Source organism: Vitis riparia, chromosome 18 (genome assembly GCF_004353265.1).
Source record: "Vitis riparia cultivar Riparia Gloire de Montpellier isolate 1030 chromosome 18, EGFV_Vit.rip_1.0, whole genome shotgun sequence".
Lineage (NCBI taxonomy): Eukaryota > Viridiplantae > Streptophyta > Magnoliopsida > Vitales > Vitaceae > Vitis > Vitis riparia.
The window spans coordinates 31640142-31658652 of NC_048448.1; the positions used below are offsets into that span (position 1 = coordinate 31640142).

The following is an 18511-nucleotide window of genomic DNA, read 5'->3' on the forward strand; positions in this document are numbered from 1 at the left end:
AAATTCAATTTTATATGAATTAGAAATTTATTAATTTTTAAAATATGAATAGATTAAATTACCTTTCATAAATATATATAAAAAAAATAATAATAATTGGAATAGCTAAAATTTTAGGATTGTCAAACCTATAATTTTAGATAAATAGTAATAATTATTCCTCTTATATTTTGTTAGGTGAAGAGTAGATTTTCAAGATTTTTCTCTCCAAAATTTTTGAGGATTTCTTTTGAGGTAAGGGAAGTTAATGCAATATTTATAAAATTAAATTATTTTATACGTTCTTTTGAATTGTGGAAAAGAAAATGATATTTTGTTACCATGCATGGATCAAATTGTTTTGCACTAAATATTATGTTGAAATATTTTGTTTTATTGATGACACAAAATATGGAGATATTATGTTGTGTAAATTTGAATACTTGAACAAAAACATCACTCTGGTTTATTCGGCCCTGTCAACGGGATATAATAGTTGACTATTCGGCCCTGTCAACGGGATATAATAGTTGACCTTTACATTTCATGGTGGGAATGTAATTGATTTGGACCCCAGCCTCTAGGGGTTTGGTTAGAGGTTACTAGTACTAGTAGTGTTTGGTTCTGTCCACCAGGAACAATTTGAGGCTAGCCACCCATTTGAAAGGTCCCACCTAACTAGGCATTTGATATTTGATAACCAGATTAATGAAAATTGAATGGATTTGATTGAATCTTATGTGAAAGTGTTTGAATTTGATATGAAAATGGTTGGTTGAATTTTGAATATATTAGTATTGTTGAAACTCTGATATTTGATGAAAAAAAAAATGATATCTCCTATTTGAAGTGAAAATATTTGATCCATGAATTGCATTAATATTCCTTATTGGGCTGTGAGCTCATTCCCAATTGTTGAAAATTTTTCAGGTACTCTTAGTTCGGGTGAGGAGTGATGGCTAGGTGAGGAATAGTCATCATTAGAATTTGACTTAGGATTTTATGTTGGATTTTGTTTTAACTGTTAGTTATGTTCATTTGGATCATTTGATATTTGGAAGTTATTTGGAAATTGAATTTGAGGATTTTAGATTTTGTTCTGCTACTCTAAACAGGTATTTGGTAATTGGTAACATCCAGTTACAATATGATTGTTTGGGTCAGATTATACTTTAAGCCTTCGGGTTTGAGGTGTGAAATGACCGTCACGCCCTTGGAGTGGGTCTTGGGGCGTGACAGAGTGGTATCAGAGCACTAGGTTTTGATCTTGATGGGAATTTGAACTGGTTTAGATTGGGGATAGATGAGTGACGCATTTGTTTAAGTTTTAGTTTCATTTAGTATAAATTCCAATTCTTTCTTTATTTGGAAATTTTCTAATTGGTTCTTTAGTGACTAATTTAGTTATGTCTTATTATTTTAGGACATCATGCCACCAAGAAGAACACTTCTTCACAAAACAGTCAGGCTAATGATGATGTACCTCCAGTTGAGGGTTTGCCTCCTGTGAGTGCAGAAGGGATCTATAGGTATCTTGGGACACTAGCTGGTTTAGTTGAACGCCAAGCTCGAGCTGCTGGGACTAATGTTCAGGGACAGCCTTCATCTTCTAGGGGTAGCTCTTTTGATGACTTCAAGAAATTGGGTCCTCCTTACTTTTCTGGTGCTACAGATCCCACAGAGGCAGAGGCTTGGATCCTTAAGATGGAGAAATTCTTTGGTGTAATAGTTTGCTCTGAGGAGCAAAAAGCCTCTTATGCAGCTTTTATGTTAGATAAAGAGGCAGATCATTGGTGGCGTATGACTAGGAGACTTTTGGAGGATCAGGGACCCATAACATGGAGACAATTTCGGGAGGCTTTCTACAAGAAGTATTTCCCTGACAGTGTTAGGCGGCAGAAGGTGGGAGAGTTTATTCGTTTGGAACAGGGGGATATGACTGTGGCTCAGTATGAGGCCAAATTTACAGAGTTATCACGTTTTTCCCCACAGTTGATTGCTACAGAGGAGGAAAAGGCATTAAAGTTTCAGGATGGATTGAAGCCTTATTTGAAGAACAAGATATCTATTCTGAAGCTTGGTGTCTATTCAGAGGTTGTTGATAGAGCCCTTATAGCAGAGAAAGATAATGAGGAGCTTCATCAGTATAGGGAACAGCAAAGGAAGCGAAATAGAAGTGATGGTGCTCATGGTAATCAAGCACAGCGAAGGGCTACATCAGGAAGAAATCAGAATAAAGGGAAGACAGCGCAGAATTTGGATGGGATTTGTCCTACTTGTGGCAAGAAGCATGGGGGTAGGCCATGCTATAGAGAGACTGGAGCTTGCTTTGGTTGTGGGAAGCAAGGACATTTGATCAGAGATTGTCCAGAGAATAGGAAGTTCATCATTGGGAAGCCTAAAGAGGAAAATAAGGAGGATAAACAGAAACCCAAAGCCTAAGGGCGGGTGTTTGCAATGACTCATCGAGATGCTCAGGCCACTTCTGATGTGGTGACAGGTACTCTCTGAATCCACACCTTATTTGCTAGAGTCTTGATTGATCCTGGATCAACACACTCTTTTGTTTCAGTATCTTTTGCTGGTTTGTTGGGTTTGCCTGTTGCTAGCATGGACTTTGATTTGATTGTTGCTACTCCTGTGGGAGATTCTGTTGTGGCCAGTAGAATGCTTAGAAATCGTATTGTGATGATTGGTTATAGGGAAATGCCAGTTGACTTAGTACTCCTTGACCTTCAGGATTTTGATGTGATTTTGGGGATGGATTGGTTAGCTTCCTACCATGCCTCTGTTGACTGTTTTGAGAAAAGGGTGATGTTTAGTATTCCTGGTCAGCCTAAGTTTAGCTTTGAAGGGAAGCATGTGGACAGACCACTGCGTATGATCTCAGCCTTGCGAGCTAGTAGCTTGCTCAAGAAGGGTTGCCAAGGATTTTTGGCTAGTGTGATGAGTAATGAAAGTGATTTGAAGTTAGAAGACATACCCATAGTAAGGGAGTATCCTGATGTCTTTCCAGAGGATTTGTCTGGCTTGCCACCAGAGAGAGAGGTGGAGTTCACCATCGATCTGGTACCAGGAACAGGTCCTATGTCTAAGGCCCCATACAGGATGGCACCTGTGGAGCTTAAGGAGTTGAAAGTTCAGCTTCAGGAGTTATTAGACAAGGGTTTTATCAGGCCCAGTGTTTCACCTTGGGGAGCTCCTGTTCTATTTGTGAAAAAGAAGGATGGCTCAATGAGACTTTGCATTGACTATAGGGAGTTGAATAAGGTGACAGTGAGGAACAAGTATCCCCTTCCTCGGATTGATGATTTGTTTAATCAGCTACAAGGTGCTTGTGTGTTCTCTAAGATTGATCTTCGGTCTGGTTATCATCAGTTAAGGGTTAGAAGTGAAGATGCACCCAAGACTGCTTTTCGAACTAGATACGGGCATTATGAGTTTTTGGTTATGCCTTTTGGTTTGACTAATGCACCTGCTGCTTTTATGGACTTAATGAATAGGGTATTCAAGCCCTATCTAGATCAATTTGTGGTGGTTTTTATAGATGACATCTTGGTATACTCAAGAAGTAAAGAGGAGCATGAGGGCCATTTAAGTATTGTATTACAGACCCTCAGAGATAAGCGGTTGTATGCTAAGCTGAAGAAGTGTGAGTTTTGGTTAGACCGAATTTCTTTCCTTGGGCATGTGGTAAGCAATGATGGCATCTCAGTTGACCCTGGAAAGGTAGATGCTGTAGCTAATTGGAGAAGACCTAGTACTGTGACTGAGATTCGAAGTTTCTTGGGACTTGCTGGTTACTATAGGCGGTTTATAGAAGGGTTCTCTAAGATTGCCCTACCTTTAACTAAGTTGACACAGAAGGGAGTTAAGTTTGAGTGGTCTGATGATTGTGAATGTAGCTTCCAAGAGTTGAAGAATAGATTAGTGTCAGCTCCTATTTTGACTATCCCTTCAGGTTCAGGAGGATTTGTGGTGTATAGTGATGCCTCTCATCAGGGTTTGGGTTGTGTTCTTATGCAACATGGGAGAGTTGTAGCTTATGCTTCTAGACAGTTGAAGCCTTATGAAAGGAACTACCCTACTCATGATTTGGAGTTAGCTGCTGTGGTTTTTGCACTTAAGATTTGGAGACATTTTCTTTTTGGTGAAACTTGTGAGATATTCACAGATCATAAGAGTTTGAAGTATCTATTTTCCCAAAAGGAATTGAACATGAGACAGAGGAGGTGGATTGAACTACTTAAAGATTATGATTGCATTATTCAGTATCATCCTGGGAAGGCGAATGTTGTAGCTGATGCCTTGAGTAGGAAGTCAGTTGGTTCCTTAGCAGCTATTAGAGGTTATCAGAGGCAATTATTGGAAGAGTTGAGGAGTTTACAAGTCCACTTTCGAGTTATGGGCTTAGGAACACTTGTAGCAAATTTCAGAGTACAACCAGACTTAGTTGGGAGAATTAAGACCCTACAAAAGAATGATTCCCAATTAGTGCAAGTTATGGAGGAAGTTAAGAGGGGCAGTAAACCTGATTTTGTTTTGTCAGATGATGAGATCTTGAGATTTGGGACTAGACTTTGTGTCCCAAATGATGAAGACTTAAGGAGGGAGCTTTTAGAGGAAGCTCATTGTTCCAAGTTTGCAATCCACCCAGGAGGGACAAAGATGTACAAGGATTTGAGGCAAAACTATTGGTGGTCAGGTATGAAGCGTGATATTGCACAATTTGTGGCTCAGTGTTTAGTGTGTCAACAGGTGAAGGCTGAGCATCAGCGACCAGCAGGGTCTTTGCAGCCACTTGCTATTCCTGAGTGGAAGTGGGAGCATATTACCATGGATTTTGTGATAGGATTGCCAAGAACCTCAGGGGGTAATAATGCTATTTGGGTGATTGTTGATCGGTTGACAAAGTCTGCTCACTTTTTGCCTATGAAAGTCAACTTTTCTTTAGATCGTTTAGCTTCTCTTTATGTGAAGGAGATTGTGAGAATGCATGGAGTACCAGTTTCTATAGTGTCTGACAGAGATCCTCGTTTCACTTCTAGATTCTGGCATAGTCTACAAAAAGCTTTGGGCACTAAGTTGAGTTTTAGTACTGCTTTCCATCCTCAAACTGATGGTCAATCAGAAAGGGTAATTCAGGTTTTGGAAGACTTGTTGAGAGCTTGTATTTTGGACCTGCAAGGTAATTGGGATGATCATTTACCTTTAGTAGAGTTTGCCTATAACAATAGTTTTCAAGCTAGCATTGGGATGGCACCTTTTGAAGCATTGTATGGTAGAAAATGTCGATCTCCTATCTGTTGGAATGATGTTGGAGAAAGGAAACTTTTGGGGCCTGAACTTGTGCAGTTGACTGTTGAAAAAGTTGCTTTGATTAAAGAAAGATTAAAAGCAGCTCAAAGTAGACATAAGAGTTATGCTGATAATCGTAGGCAAGATTTGGAGTTTGAGGTGGGTGATCACGTGTTCTTGAAAGTTTCACCTATGAAGTCTGTGATGAGATTTGGGAGAAAAGGAAAACTTAGTCCTCGTTTTGTGGGTCCGTTTGAAATATTAGAAAGAGTAGGCACTTTGGCATATAAAGTAGCCTTGCCCCCAAGCCCGTCTAAGGTTCATAATGTATTTCATGTTTCAACTTTAAGGAAGTATAATTATGATCCCTCTCATGTTGTGGAGTTGGAGCCTATTCAAATTTCTGAGGACTTGACATATGAAGAAGTGCCCGTTCAGATTGTAGATGTAATGGATAAAGTACTACGTCATGCTGTTGTCAAATTGGTAAAGGTTCAATGGAGCAACCATAGTGTTCGTGAAGCTACTTGGGAGTTAGAAGAAGAGATGAGAGAAAAACATCCTCAATTATTTCAAGACTCAGGTATGTCAAGTTTAGAGGACTAAACTTTTATTAAGGAAGGGAGGATGTAACGCCCAACATTTTCTTTTAAGGGTAATTTAGGAAATTACTAATAATAATTAATTTAGTTAATTAATTAATTTAATAAAAAGGAAGAGGGGTAAAAAGGTAATTTTACGAATAATACCCTAGGTATAAATAGAAAATTCTCTTCTTCCTGTTCTTTTTTTGAATCGTATTCCTGTTCGCAGAGAGTTTCCAGAGAACGTGAAGTCGAGGTCAGATTTCAAGGTTTGAAGAACAAACCTCTATAGGTAAGTTTCTAACCCCTAGATTATTATTTTAGATTCATTAGTTAATTTCTAGCACATTAGATATATTTTTTTGGAAAACCCCAAATCTGGATTAGGGTTAGATTATTATTTTTAATTCGTTTTAATATCAAATAGTGAAAATTTAAGATTTTGATTTATTATTGGAATTGGGGAGATCTTAAGTTTTTTTATTAGAAAAAAAAAAATTCCTATGAAGATTTCGATTTAGATTAGGGTTAGTTCATTATTATTATTTTTATTTTTATTTCGTTTTAATATCAAAATAGTGAAAATTTAAGATTTGGATTTATTGTTGGAAATTGGAAATTCTTTAAGCTTTTAGGAAAAAAAAAAAATTGGAAGATGCGTGTGCACATTGTAGAATTGGAGAATGGCTTAAGGATTAAAAATAAAAATAAAAATGGAGTACGTGTGTACACTGGTGGAAGAATTGGAGAATGAAAAAAAAAATAATATAATATATATATGGGGTGTGAATGTGTGTACGGATGGATGAAGAGTGTTGTTAGTTAATATATATATATATGTCTATTGTTTGTTGGCAATAATGGAGTATTGTTGGGAATAAAGTTTATGTTTAAAAAATAAAAATAAAAATTAGAGAATAGAAGTTTTAAATAAAAAGGAAGTAAAGTTTTTTTTTTGATGTTATAATTATGAGCGTAAGTTAATAAATAACATAGAAATTAATTATTGAAATAAATTATAGTTTAATTAAGTTGTGTCCCAAGAAATAAATTTTAAAATAAATAAATAAATTCAATTTTATATGAATTAGAAATTTATTAATTTTTAAAATATGAATAGATTAAATTACCTTTCATAAATATATATAAAAAAATAATAATAATTGGAATAGCTAAAATTTTAGGATTGTCAAACCTATAATTTTAGATAAATAGTAATAATTATTCCTCTTATATTTTGTTAGGTGAATAGTAGATTTTCAAGATTTTTCTCTCCAAAATTTTTGAGGATTTCTTTTGAGGTAAGGGAAGTTAATGCAATATTTATAAAATTAAATTATTTTATATGTTCTTTTGAATTGTGGAAAAGAAAATGATATTTTGTTACCATGCATGGATCAAATTGTTTTGCACTAAATATTATGTTGAAATATTTTGTTTTATTGATGACACAAAATATGGAGATATTATGTTGTGTAAATTTGAATACTTGAACAAAAACATCACTCTGGTTTATTCGGCCCTGTCAACGGGATATAATAGTTGACCTTTACATTTCATGGTGAGAATGTAATTGATTTGGACCCCAGCCTCTAGGGGTTTGGTTAGAGGTTACTAGTACTAGTAGTGTTTGGTTCTGTCCACCAGGAACAATTTGAGGCTAGCCACCCATTTGAAAGGTCCCACCTAACTGGGCATTTGATATTTGATAACCAGAGTAATGAAAATTGAATGGATTTGATTGAATCTTATGTGAAAGTGTTTGAATTTGATATGAAAATGGTTGGTTGAATTTTGAATATATTAGTATTGTTGAAACTCTGATATTTGATGAAAAAAAAAAATGATATCTCCTATTTGAAGTTAAAATATTTGATCCATGAATTGCATTAATATTCCTTATTGGGCTGTGAGCTCATTCCCAATTGTTGAAAATTTTTCAGGTACTCTTAGTTCGGGTGAGGAGTGATGGCTAGGTTGAGGAATAGTCATCATTAGAATTTGACTTAGGATTTTATGTTGGATTTTGTTTTAACTGTTAGTTATGTTCATTTGGATCATTTGATATTTGGAAGTTATTTGGAAATTGAATTTGAGGATTTTAGATTTTGTTCTGCTACTCTGAACAGGTATTTGGTAATTGGTAACATCCAGTTACAATATGATTGTTTGGGTCAGATTATACTTTAAGCTTTCGGGTTTGAGGTGTGAAATGACTGTCACACCCTTGGAGTGGGTCTTGGGGCGTGACAATATATGCTTGTATGTATTTTTTAATAATAATAATATACTGATATATATTTTGTTTTTATGAAGATAAATTTGTTATTTGAATGTTATATGCAAAATTAAGGATTAAAGAAAGATATGGTTACTTGGATATTATAAACAATTAAGTTATCCTTGTTGATTTTGTTTTTGAGATATATTTTTCCTTTTTTGTAAGATATTGATTATTAGCTTTCTTCCAAAAATATACAAGAGAAGCTTTTTTTTTTTCTAATTATGACAAGTCAAAAATCGATACTATTCTTCTAAATTATTATGAGTTATTTAAAAGATTGATTATGAATGAAGTTACTTCTTGAAATATATAGGAAGTATAACTCTTACTTTTGATGGTTGATTTGGAAATGTCATATAATCTTATATAATGATTTTTCTTTTGCTTTTATTTTATGTTTATTTTTATTTAAATCATTTATTCATTTTATTGATTGAGGCATAAGGTTAGTAGTTATTGTGTTCATTGAGTTAGTGGATGCTATAAAATCACATATTATCATATTGGTTCACAAAAGTTTTAGATTTCTAATTAAATGAATATTATTAATAGTTTTTTATTTGTTAAGTATAAGTTTACATAATACTTATTAACTTAACTAATTCAAACTTATATTCACTAACCCAATCTAATTCGATTTTAACCTAAATGGGAAAATGTGAGGGAAAAAAATATAGAGGAAAAGTGAAAGCAAAGAAAAATAAAAATAAATTTAAAATTAATAAATTATTTTATAGGCTTCATCAAAATCATTTCACTTATTTTCTTCTATTATATAAAAATAAAAATAAAATTAAAATACGTAAAATTTTAATTAATTTTAATTTTATTTGATTTTTTATTATATTTTTATAGAGAAAATAATTTTTTAATATTTTTTTATTTGTTTAGTACTCTTCAAAAGTCAAATATAGCCCATATATATATATATATATATATATATAAATCAATCAACTTAAATTGTTTATAAATCAAACAAAAATTATGACCATAGCACCACCCACCTACTATGGTACATGAAGGATAAGCCTCTAACCACCCACCCACCCACCCACTATAATATATGAAGGATTAGCCTCTAGTTTATATAAACTAAACACACCAAAAATTAGAAAATTCAAAGCTTCTTTACTTAATCATCAAATGTTATCTTATCGCAACCTTAATTCAATAAATAACTTCTATTGGACTAAGTAGTGGTTAGAATCTCTTTGAAAACAATCAACTTTTGTTTGGCTTACACTAATAGTTGTGTCAATGAGCATGACAATCACCTACTTCACTAAAGTGTTTTCTAATCAGAAGCCACATCTAAGTTTGTTGTTGAACTAACACATTCGCCTCTACACTTACAACAACTACTTTGTCTGCCTGACCACTGATTATAATAATTCAACCACATATATTCAAAGCCTCAATCTCATCAATCTAATCCTTCCTTGGTATATTTCCAACAACTTACTTGCTAGTTGTATACATATGAAAGCCTAGTGATTATCCAAAAGAAATGGCACTAAGCTAGAAAAGTAGATTAAGTGGAGGATGTTTGATAAGATAATTTAATTTTATAATTTATAGTTAAAAATAATTTTAAGGATTAAGTCGAAATAATTAATTGATTTTAAATTCTAAATATGTTTTGTCTTATTTACTCACATTTGGTAAAAGTCTTTATATATAGTTAGAATTAATAATGATAAATAATAGTTAAATTTAATGAGTGTAAATATATCATTATACGATTAGTTAAAATTATTTAAGTTAATTTTGTAAAACAACCTTAGTATTTAAAGTAAAACAGAATCAAGTAATTAATTTTAAGTCAAGAATTTAAGAATTATTTAACTTAAAATCAATTTAAGTCAAGTTTTACCAAATATCCTCTTGGTTAACAATCTATATTCTAGCACTTTTGTTTACACAATTTTATATTCTTTTTTATATATATAATTTTATTATATTTATTTCTTAATTAATTATTTTTTTCATTAATTCAACCAATAAAAATATTAATTTTTTTTTTTAAAAAAAGACTTTTTAATATAATAACATGATAAAAGGCTGGAATTCAATTATTGGTGATTTAAACATTTCTTTAGGTTCAATTAAGCTTAACAATCTTAGGTAAAATAGTGTGGTTTTTTTTATTGTAATTATGGACAAGTTTATGGATAAGCCACTTTTAAGAATTGTACAAGACACTCTCACCTCTATTAGGGATGCCAATATAATACAACAAAAAATAATAAAAGTATATAGTATTATTTATTTATATAATATAAAAAAATATTAAATTTATTCTAAATCGACTTATCTCTATCTCAAACTCATTTTATTATGAACTAACAGATACCAAAAAAAAATCGTCTCAATTGTCCATGATATTTATTGCTCTTTGTTTCAATATTTATTTTAAAATTTTGGAGCCTTTTATTATAGGTTAGTCCAATTCAATTTATATTATATTTAATTTTTAGAAAAATTGAGAGAAAATGTAATAAATAAATACAGAGAAAAAAAAAGGAAATAGAAAGTTAAAAAATATTAAAAAGAATTAACATTAATAAATTATTTTAACATTTTTTTAATATAAAAATTAAGTACTTTAACAATTTTAATTTTATTATATTTAATTTTTTATATTTTTCATGATAAATCAAATATAAGAAAATCATGTTTTTACAAAAACTAAACATAACATTAGAGTTTTTGTATAATTGATAAAAAAAAAAATAATAAGAATAAAATATTGATTGAATATTATAGGAGAATGATTGACATGGACAAATAATCATATTAATGTCCAAATTTACTAATAATAACATCTTTAGTTTTTTTTTTTTTTTTTTGTACGGCCTCTTATTTCCTTATTTTAAGAAACGCAAATGTCCATGCTTGTTAGACAAAGGGGTCTTACAATCTTACCATGTCCAAATTGAATTACATGAAATGAAATTGACTTTTTTTGAAAAAAAAAATTATATGTATATATTATAGGAATATAAAGAGGATGGGGTTCTCTCAAACTTAGAGTTCTGTTTGGCAGACAAGAAATGCCAAGAAAAACTAGCTTTTTTTTTTTCTTTTAATTAAATTGTAGGGTCCATGACATAATGCAACATTTGACCTAACTCTTAAAAGTTTGAAAAGGCACCTATTTTTTTACCTCTCTTAAAAGGGTCTCTTTTAAAAGGGTAGAATTATAATGAATGAAGGCATCTAAGTAGTTGGAATTTTGAACTTTGAATAGTGAAATCTTTCTTTGCAGTTCAAAAATGAAGTTTGATTAAATTAAAAATGCATCATTCTATGTATTTGAAATTAATTTTATTAATTATTCTCTTATACACATATCTTAAAAGTGTTCTTAAAATCATTGTGAAAATAGATTTTAAAAATGTGTTTGACAATAATTTAAAAAAATCTTATTTTAGTTTTTTTAATATTTAAAAAATAAAAAAAATTAAAATCGCGTTTGATATTAATTTTATGAACGTTTTTAACTCTTTTTAATACTTGAAAGATAAAAAAATTTAAATTTTAAAAATATTTTTTTAAATTATTATCAAATTAATTTTAATAACATGTTTGATAGTAATTTTAAAAAATATTTTTAATATTTAAATAATAAATTTTTTAAATATTATAAATATTATAAATATTTCATAAAATTACCATAAAATTCTAAATATTAAAAATGATAAATGAAACCGACTTTAAATATTTCTCTTAAAAGAATATTAGTTATTATTCTAAAAATCAATATGTTTTAAGTATGTATTTGTGGCTTTAATTCTTTATTAGTTTGAGTTAAGATATTTTATAGACCGGGGGCCTCTTCTTATATCTGTCAGCTGCTTTTGTCTGCCGCGTGTCCTATCCTGTCCACACCGAACAAAAATCCCCTCCTCCCTCTTCTCTTTCCAGCATCGGATTCCCCCACCGCCTCCCCAACTCTCACTCTCCACCGCCTCCCGCCGCCACCGCTACCGCAAAAATGGCTGATGAAACCGACGTCGCGCCTCCCCCACCGCTTCTTGCAGCGGCATCGGAGGTGCCACCAGAGACGGCGGCGCCACCCGAGACGGCGGCATCGGAGGAAGTTCTGACTGTGCTGGACGTCGCTCCGCCGGTGACTGAGAAGGAGGTCTCGCCGCACAAACCGTCTCCTCCGCCCGAGGAGGTGGTGGCTGTGGTCGATTCGGAGAAGAAAGTGCCTCAGAATCTGGTGTCGTTCAAGGAGGAGAGCAACAGACTGGCGGATCTCAGCGAATCGGAGAGAAGGGCGCTGGAGGAGTTGAAGCAGTCGGTGCAAGAAGCCCTCAGAAATGGGATTTTCACTTCACAACCACAGCCACCACCGCCGCCTCCACCGCCTCAATCAGCAGAAAAACCACCTGAGAAAATCGAGGAAGCTTCTGAAAAAAGGGAACCAAACCCAGTTGCAGAATCGGAAATCAGCACCCAAGAAGAGAGTGCTAAAGATGAAAATGTGAAACCCACACCAAACCCAACAATTGAATCCATTCTCAAGCACGAAAGCCCAACTCAAGAGGATGTGTCCATCTGGGGGATTCCACTGCTGAAAGACGAGAGAAGCGATATGATTCTTCTCAAATTTCTGAGGGCGAGAGAGTTCAAGGTGAAGGAAGCTTTCGCCATGCTCAAAAACACCATCTTTTGGAGGAAAGAGTTTGGCATTGACGCATTGGTGGATGATGATTTGGGTGAGCACTTGGAGAAGGTGGTGTTCATGCATGGTTTTGACAGAGATGGCCACCCAGTGTGTTACAATGTGTATGGGGAGTTTCAGAACAAAGAATTGTACCAGAAGACGTTTTCTGATGAAGAGAAGAGGATGAAGTTCCTGAGATGGAGGATTCAGTTCTTGGAAAGGAGTATCAGGAAGCTTGATTTCACCCCTGGCGGCGTCAACACTATCTTTCAGGTTAATGATCTCAAGAATTCTCCCGGACCCGGAAAATGGGAGCTTAGGCAAGCCACCAAACAGGCCCTCCAGCTGCTGCAGGACAATTACCCTGAATTCGTTGCTAAACAGGTATAGCAGACTGTCTAAATTCAATAGTATGACAGAATAAGATTCTTGAATTATTCCACAGCATGTTCTCTTCCAAATCGAATCCAATTTTGATATTGATTTTTGCTAGCCTAGTAAGCTTTGTTAAGAGAACCCAGAAATCAAATGGCATGCCTTGATTTAATTTGTTTTTGTTATGGATTCTTGAAGGTGTTCATCAATGTTCCTTGGTGGTATCTCGCATTCTATATGATGATCAGTCCATTCTTGACTCAGAGGACCAAGAGCAAGTTTGTATTTGCAAGCCCAGCCAAATCTGCCCAAACCCTTTTCAAGTTAGTAAAGATTTTAGGCCATATACATTCCCAATTTCGGTTTTCTCGATCTGTAGTTGCTCTGAGATTGCAAGTCTAGAACTTTTTTAATTTTGTGTTCATCCGGTAAAACAGATACATATCTCCTGAGCAAGTACCAATTCAGTATGGTGGATTGAGTGTGGACTACTGTGATTGCAACCCTGATTTCGGTATTGCTGATCCAGTCACCGAGATTACTGTGAAACCATCAACCAAGCAAACAGTGGAAATATTAGTTTCTGAGGTGTGGATTGTGCTCTACTTTTGGTTTATATCTGTGCTTTGTTCCCGCTTTTTTGGTTTTTTCTGTGTTCCCTATGTGAAATTTAAACAAACAAAAAAAAAAAAATTTGTTCTTTCTTTGTTGGTAACTGGGGAGTTTATGAATGGCAGCAATGCGTTATTGTATGGGAGGTCAGGGTAGTTGGGTGGGAGGTTGCCTACGGAGCTGAGTTCATTCCTGATGCTGAAGATGAGTATACCGTGGTTGTACAGAAGGCAACAAAGATGGCCCCAACTGATGATCCAGTAGTGTGTAACAGTTTCAAAATCAAGGAACTCGGGAAGATAGTGATCACTATTGATAACCCAACATCAAAGAAGAAGAAGCTTCTCTATAGGTTCAAGGTCAAACCCTACTCCAATTGAGGATCCGGAAGCAGTCATAAGGGTTTTGAGTTGGTTTGCAAGCTTTAGGAAACGCAACAACAGTAAGAAGCTTGACCAGTCATTAATGTTCCTGCATCATTATGATTGAAGATGTAAATTGGGTTCTTCTATCTATGCATAGAAGTCCCCATACCAGAGTTTCTTGGGTTTACATTGTTGTAAGTTTGGGGATTCAGTCATTTTTCTTCCTCTCGCCTTTTTGATTGTTTTATTTTTTTTTAATCTTTTTTATGTTTGGGTGGACACATTTGTGGTTGGCCAAGAGATTAGTGTGAGTGAACCGATGCATGTGTGGAGAAAATTTTGGCTCTAATACTGTTGTATGTGCTTGTATTGGCGTTCCCTTCTATGTATATTTTGCTCTTACATGGATGGCTATTTATCGACATCAATTTGACCCTATATAGTTATGAGTGTTATACTGCACGTGTGGAACAAATTTGTTGCATATTTACCTCTGTTTGGTTCCCTTGAAAGTTGCATGCCTTAGGATAGCAGTTGTGCCAATAGAAGACCCACCATTCCATGTCAATTCTTTGTTTGGAACAATCTATTTCTATGCTTTTTTTCATTTAATCCCTGCTCTACTTTCTTATATTGTGGAGGGTTTTTTATAGTTTTGAGCCCTTGTTCTCTTGTTAGCTTTTTTGAGTGGCTAGGCTCTAAGTAAGGGTAGGGGTTGTTCTTTGCCCTTCCTTGGTTTAGGGTCTGTGGACTGCTTTTGTATACTCCCTGTATACCTAGAGGGCACTAGTTTGGTGTCTCATCTTTCTGTTTAATATATTTCTCTTTACCTATTAAATATATATATATATATATATATATATATATATATATATATATATATATATATATATATATTGTGGAGGGTTTCTTATCTGGTTTAGTTGGAGTTGTTATTATCATATTTTTCTTTGGTTTGCTTTTTCATTTGAATACTTCTCTTCATTTGTCTGTTATTAAGCAACTCTGCCATTTATTTCATAGCATCAACTCCTTCAACCACTGCTGCTGGAAGTTCTATGCGTTGACATAAACTTGGACCCCATTGCCTGACGTATATCGGAAATCCAAATGGTTTCCCACCTTTCCTAGCATAATTTTGTCATGATATGATTTTTATTTTGAAGGAACCATCATCCTATTGGTACAATTTCTTGGCCTTGGATTGTTTTTTGCATTGTAGGAGCAGGATGAGGGAAGTCACACTCTTTCTACTGGTTTTCTTATCTTGATTAGTTACTCAAAGCATCTCTGAAGTAAGTTCTGCTTTAATTTTGCTGAAAGTTTGCCAATTTCTTGGACTTGTATTGTTGTAATGAAAATTTGTTGGATGCTGAACTTATATTAACGGTACTGCTAATGACCTTGACCTTCATGAATATTAGACGCCGGAGTGCCATATTGAAGTTCAGTTCAACATTCAATCAGCTGAGGATTATACTACGCATTCAAATAGAGGTAATCTCCATTGAACACCTAATTAGCCTGTGTTGAGGGGGGAAATTTTGTAGGTTGGTGCTGTTCTTTTTCCGGGATCGATGATTAGGTTGGGGCAGCATGTGTTGCCTGTCTGTGATTTGTGTGAGCTATGTAGTTGGGAATAAGAGTGCTTATGGTTGGGACTTGGACTGTCAAAATATAGCCATGTTTAAGGTTTTTACATGTCTGTCATGATCTGAGAACTTTAGCTTGAAGTGGGATTTCACAATTTATAGATTCTTGTTGGAAAGAAAATGTAAATTCAACCCTGCTGTGATGCTGTTTGGATTGGTTTTTTGAAATTATGGATTTGGTATTGACTTTCAGTATGAGTTTGTTGCTTGAGGCAAAAGTGACTGTGATATGAAATGTGGTGTATATATGATATCTGATTGCTTACCAAACTCTCTTATTTCTGGCTAAACCCTCCACCCGGTTCCATTTCTGCTTGCTTGGACCTGAAACAACAGTGTTAGAAATGGAAATCAATTTCATTTCCATTCATTAATTAATGTGTTCAGATTGTTTTTTAGAATGGGAATGGGATAGAAATTCATTACTATGTAAAGATTTTGATCTTATAATTCACTTTCATTCATGTTCAATTTTCATTTCTATTCCGATATACAAAATGCGTATGCTTTGCTGGCGTTGCGGGAATGAAGAGGTGGAATGGGGATTAAAAATATTAATCAGGAATGAGCAGAAAAAATTGGTTTTTATATTTGAGTTCTAAGTAGGAATGGGGTGGGTTTTTTGGGTTTCTATCCGGCCCTTAAATGGACGAATTTAAAATTTAAATAAATGGGTTATGAGAAAATTTGAGATTTTTGTGAAAACTCGGGATAAATTCGAGATGGGTTCGAATATTGTCTTGCCTTGTCCCGATTATATATAAAATTAATTTTATTTAATTTAATATTTATTTTTTTATTTTATATATATATATATATATATATATATATATATATATATATATATATAAAATGTTTTTTAATAAAATAAGTTATTAAAAATTATAATATTTTAATTATGATAAAATATATTTATTTTAATGTAATTAAAAATTTTTAAACGTTTAAAAAAAAAATCAAATAAAAAGTTAAACTAAGGGGGTGGATATGAGAATTTAACATATTCATTATATCGTTTAATTTTTCTTATAAGTCGGAGGTAGGATTGGAATAAGGATGAATCATCACTTGTCATTCTTACTTCTAAGTAAGATTTTGTTTTCAAGAATTACTTTTAAATTTTTTTTTTTAAATAGATGGCACAATTTATCTAAAAAAATAATTTATTTTTAAAATAAATTTTGAAAAAGCTGTTTTGTATTAAAAAAAAAATTATGAGTATACGCTACACGTGTAGCTTCGGTCCATAATTCCGGTGACATAAGTAAGATCCGGAGGCGGCTGACAGCCGGCCGAGACAGGGACTTGACCTATCCCCACTCAGGACCACGGATATCATGTTGGGAATAAGGGGGAACATACCGGAAGTAACCACCCCCTTGTTTGCTTGGGGGGCTGTGCCGCCCCCTGCCTTCTCACTCAAGTCGCTCTTAAGGCTGTCAAGACTCAAGAGTTTATTTATATTGAAAATAAATTACAATATGAACAAAAATTCTATATTATTTTATTCACTTAATCATGGAAATTATAAACAAAAATTAAATACTATAAAAACTACTCAAAATTTTATAAAAATTTCAAATTTAATGTTTTTTATATTAAAAAAAAAAAATTGGAGGAGGGAGTTTAAATTTATTTTTTATTTTTACTTAAATTAACTTCCTTATTTTCTTTATTTAATTTTCTTCTATTCTTTTATATCAACCCCGGTGCATTAGGGAATCTGCATCCCACCTCCAGAATTCAACAATCAAAGAAACCTTACTACAATTAGGATGCAGTTGTGTTCGAGTATTACAATAAAGTAGGGTGCTGCAGTGGCAATGGTTGCAGGAAGGCAATGGTTGTAGCAAAAATATGGGTATAGTAAACCTAAAGGATGTCTGTAGTAGAATCCAGAAGATGGCTACTGTAGAATAAAAAGATGGCTATAGTGGATGGAGATCAATGAAAGGTACAGTAAATTGATCTTTATGCATGGTAGCGGTGGATCGATCTCGGGTATGGAAGTGATGAAAGGATACGAATCGATCTTGAAACTTAAATTCCATGTTCATTTGAGGGTTGGGGAGTGGGAGCCTTGTAGTTGAACTATGGCCCGTATCCTTAGCCAACATCGCTCATTTTTCAATACTCTTGATTTTCAGTTTTTCTTAATTTTGGAAACATAGATTATCCTTGCAAACATGAGATTAATGAGATTATTCCTAACCCTTATAAGTCTCTTGCCATATATTCATTAGAGGGTTGGAGTGTTGATTGTCTATGTAAAATAATTTAGGGTAGTGTCAAAAGCCCACATGTATTGGTTGTCAAGTGTCGACTACTTATTGTCATGTTTTTGAGTCCCAAAATGTTTATGTATGTCAAAATGATTTAGGGTAGTGTCGAAATGTTTATGAACCTTTTGGCATGTTTTAAACTATTTTTGAAATTTAAATATGTTGAAGATTTTTTGTCTTGTTGAATATCTCTTTTTCAAGCTTGTTGAATAATCTGTTTTTCTGGTGTTTAGTCATTACCCTACTTTTGCATATTAGTTCTTTTTTTTTTTTTTTTGGTAAATCAATCCTAATTCTTCATTTTTAACTATTTTGAGTCTTGTACCTTGATTTAGACATCTAAAATAAACATAAGAGCTTTATTCTTTTGGCAAACATGTTGTACTCTTCAGTCATATTTATTTA

At 33.4% G+C, this 18511-nt stretch overlaps 1 protein-coding gene and 1 long non-coding RNA gene across 2 annotated transcripts; both read left to right on the top strand.

Moving 5' to 3' along the window:
- The first annotated feature begins 12028 nt into the window (after positions 1-12028).
- Positions 12029-14610, top strand: LOC117906751 (patellin-3). The gene is made up of 4 exons (XM_034819923.1): positions 12029-13204; positions 13394-13518; positions 13633-13783; positions 13933-14610. The coding sequence occupies exons 1-4, from the start codon at positions 12143-12145 to the stop codon at positions 14185-14187; spliced, it is 1593 nt and encodes a 530-aa protein (XP_034675814.1). The 5' UTR covers positions 12029-12142; the 3' UTR covers positions 14188-14610.
- A 471-nt stretch (positions 14611-15081) lies between these two features.
- LOC117906752 lies at positions 15082-16020 on the top strand. Its single transcript, XR_004649889.1, has 2 exons — positions 15082-15467; positions 15597-16020. It is a non-coding gene; the product is annotated as an uncharacterized LOC117906752 (long non-coding RNA).
- The last annotated feature ends 2491 nt before the right edge of the window (positions 16021-18511 follow it).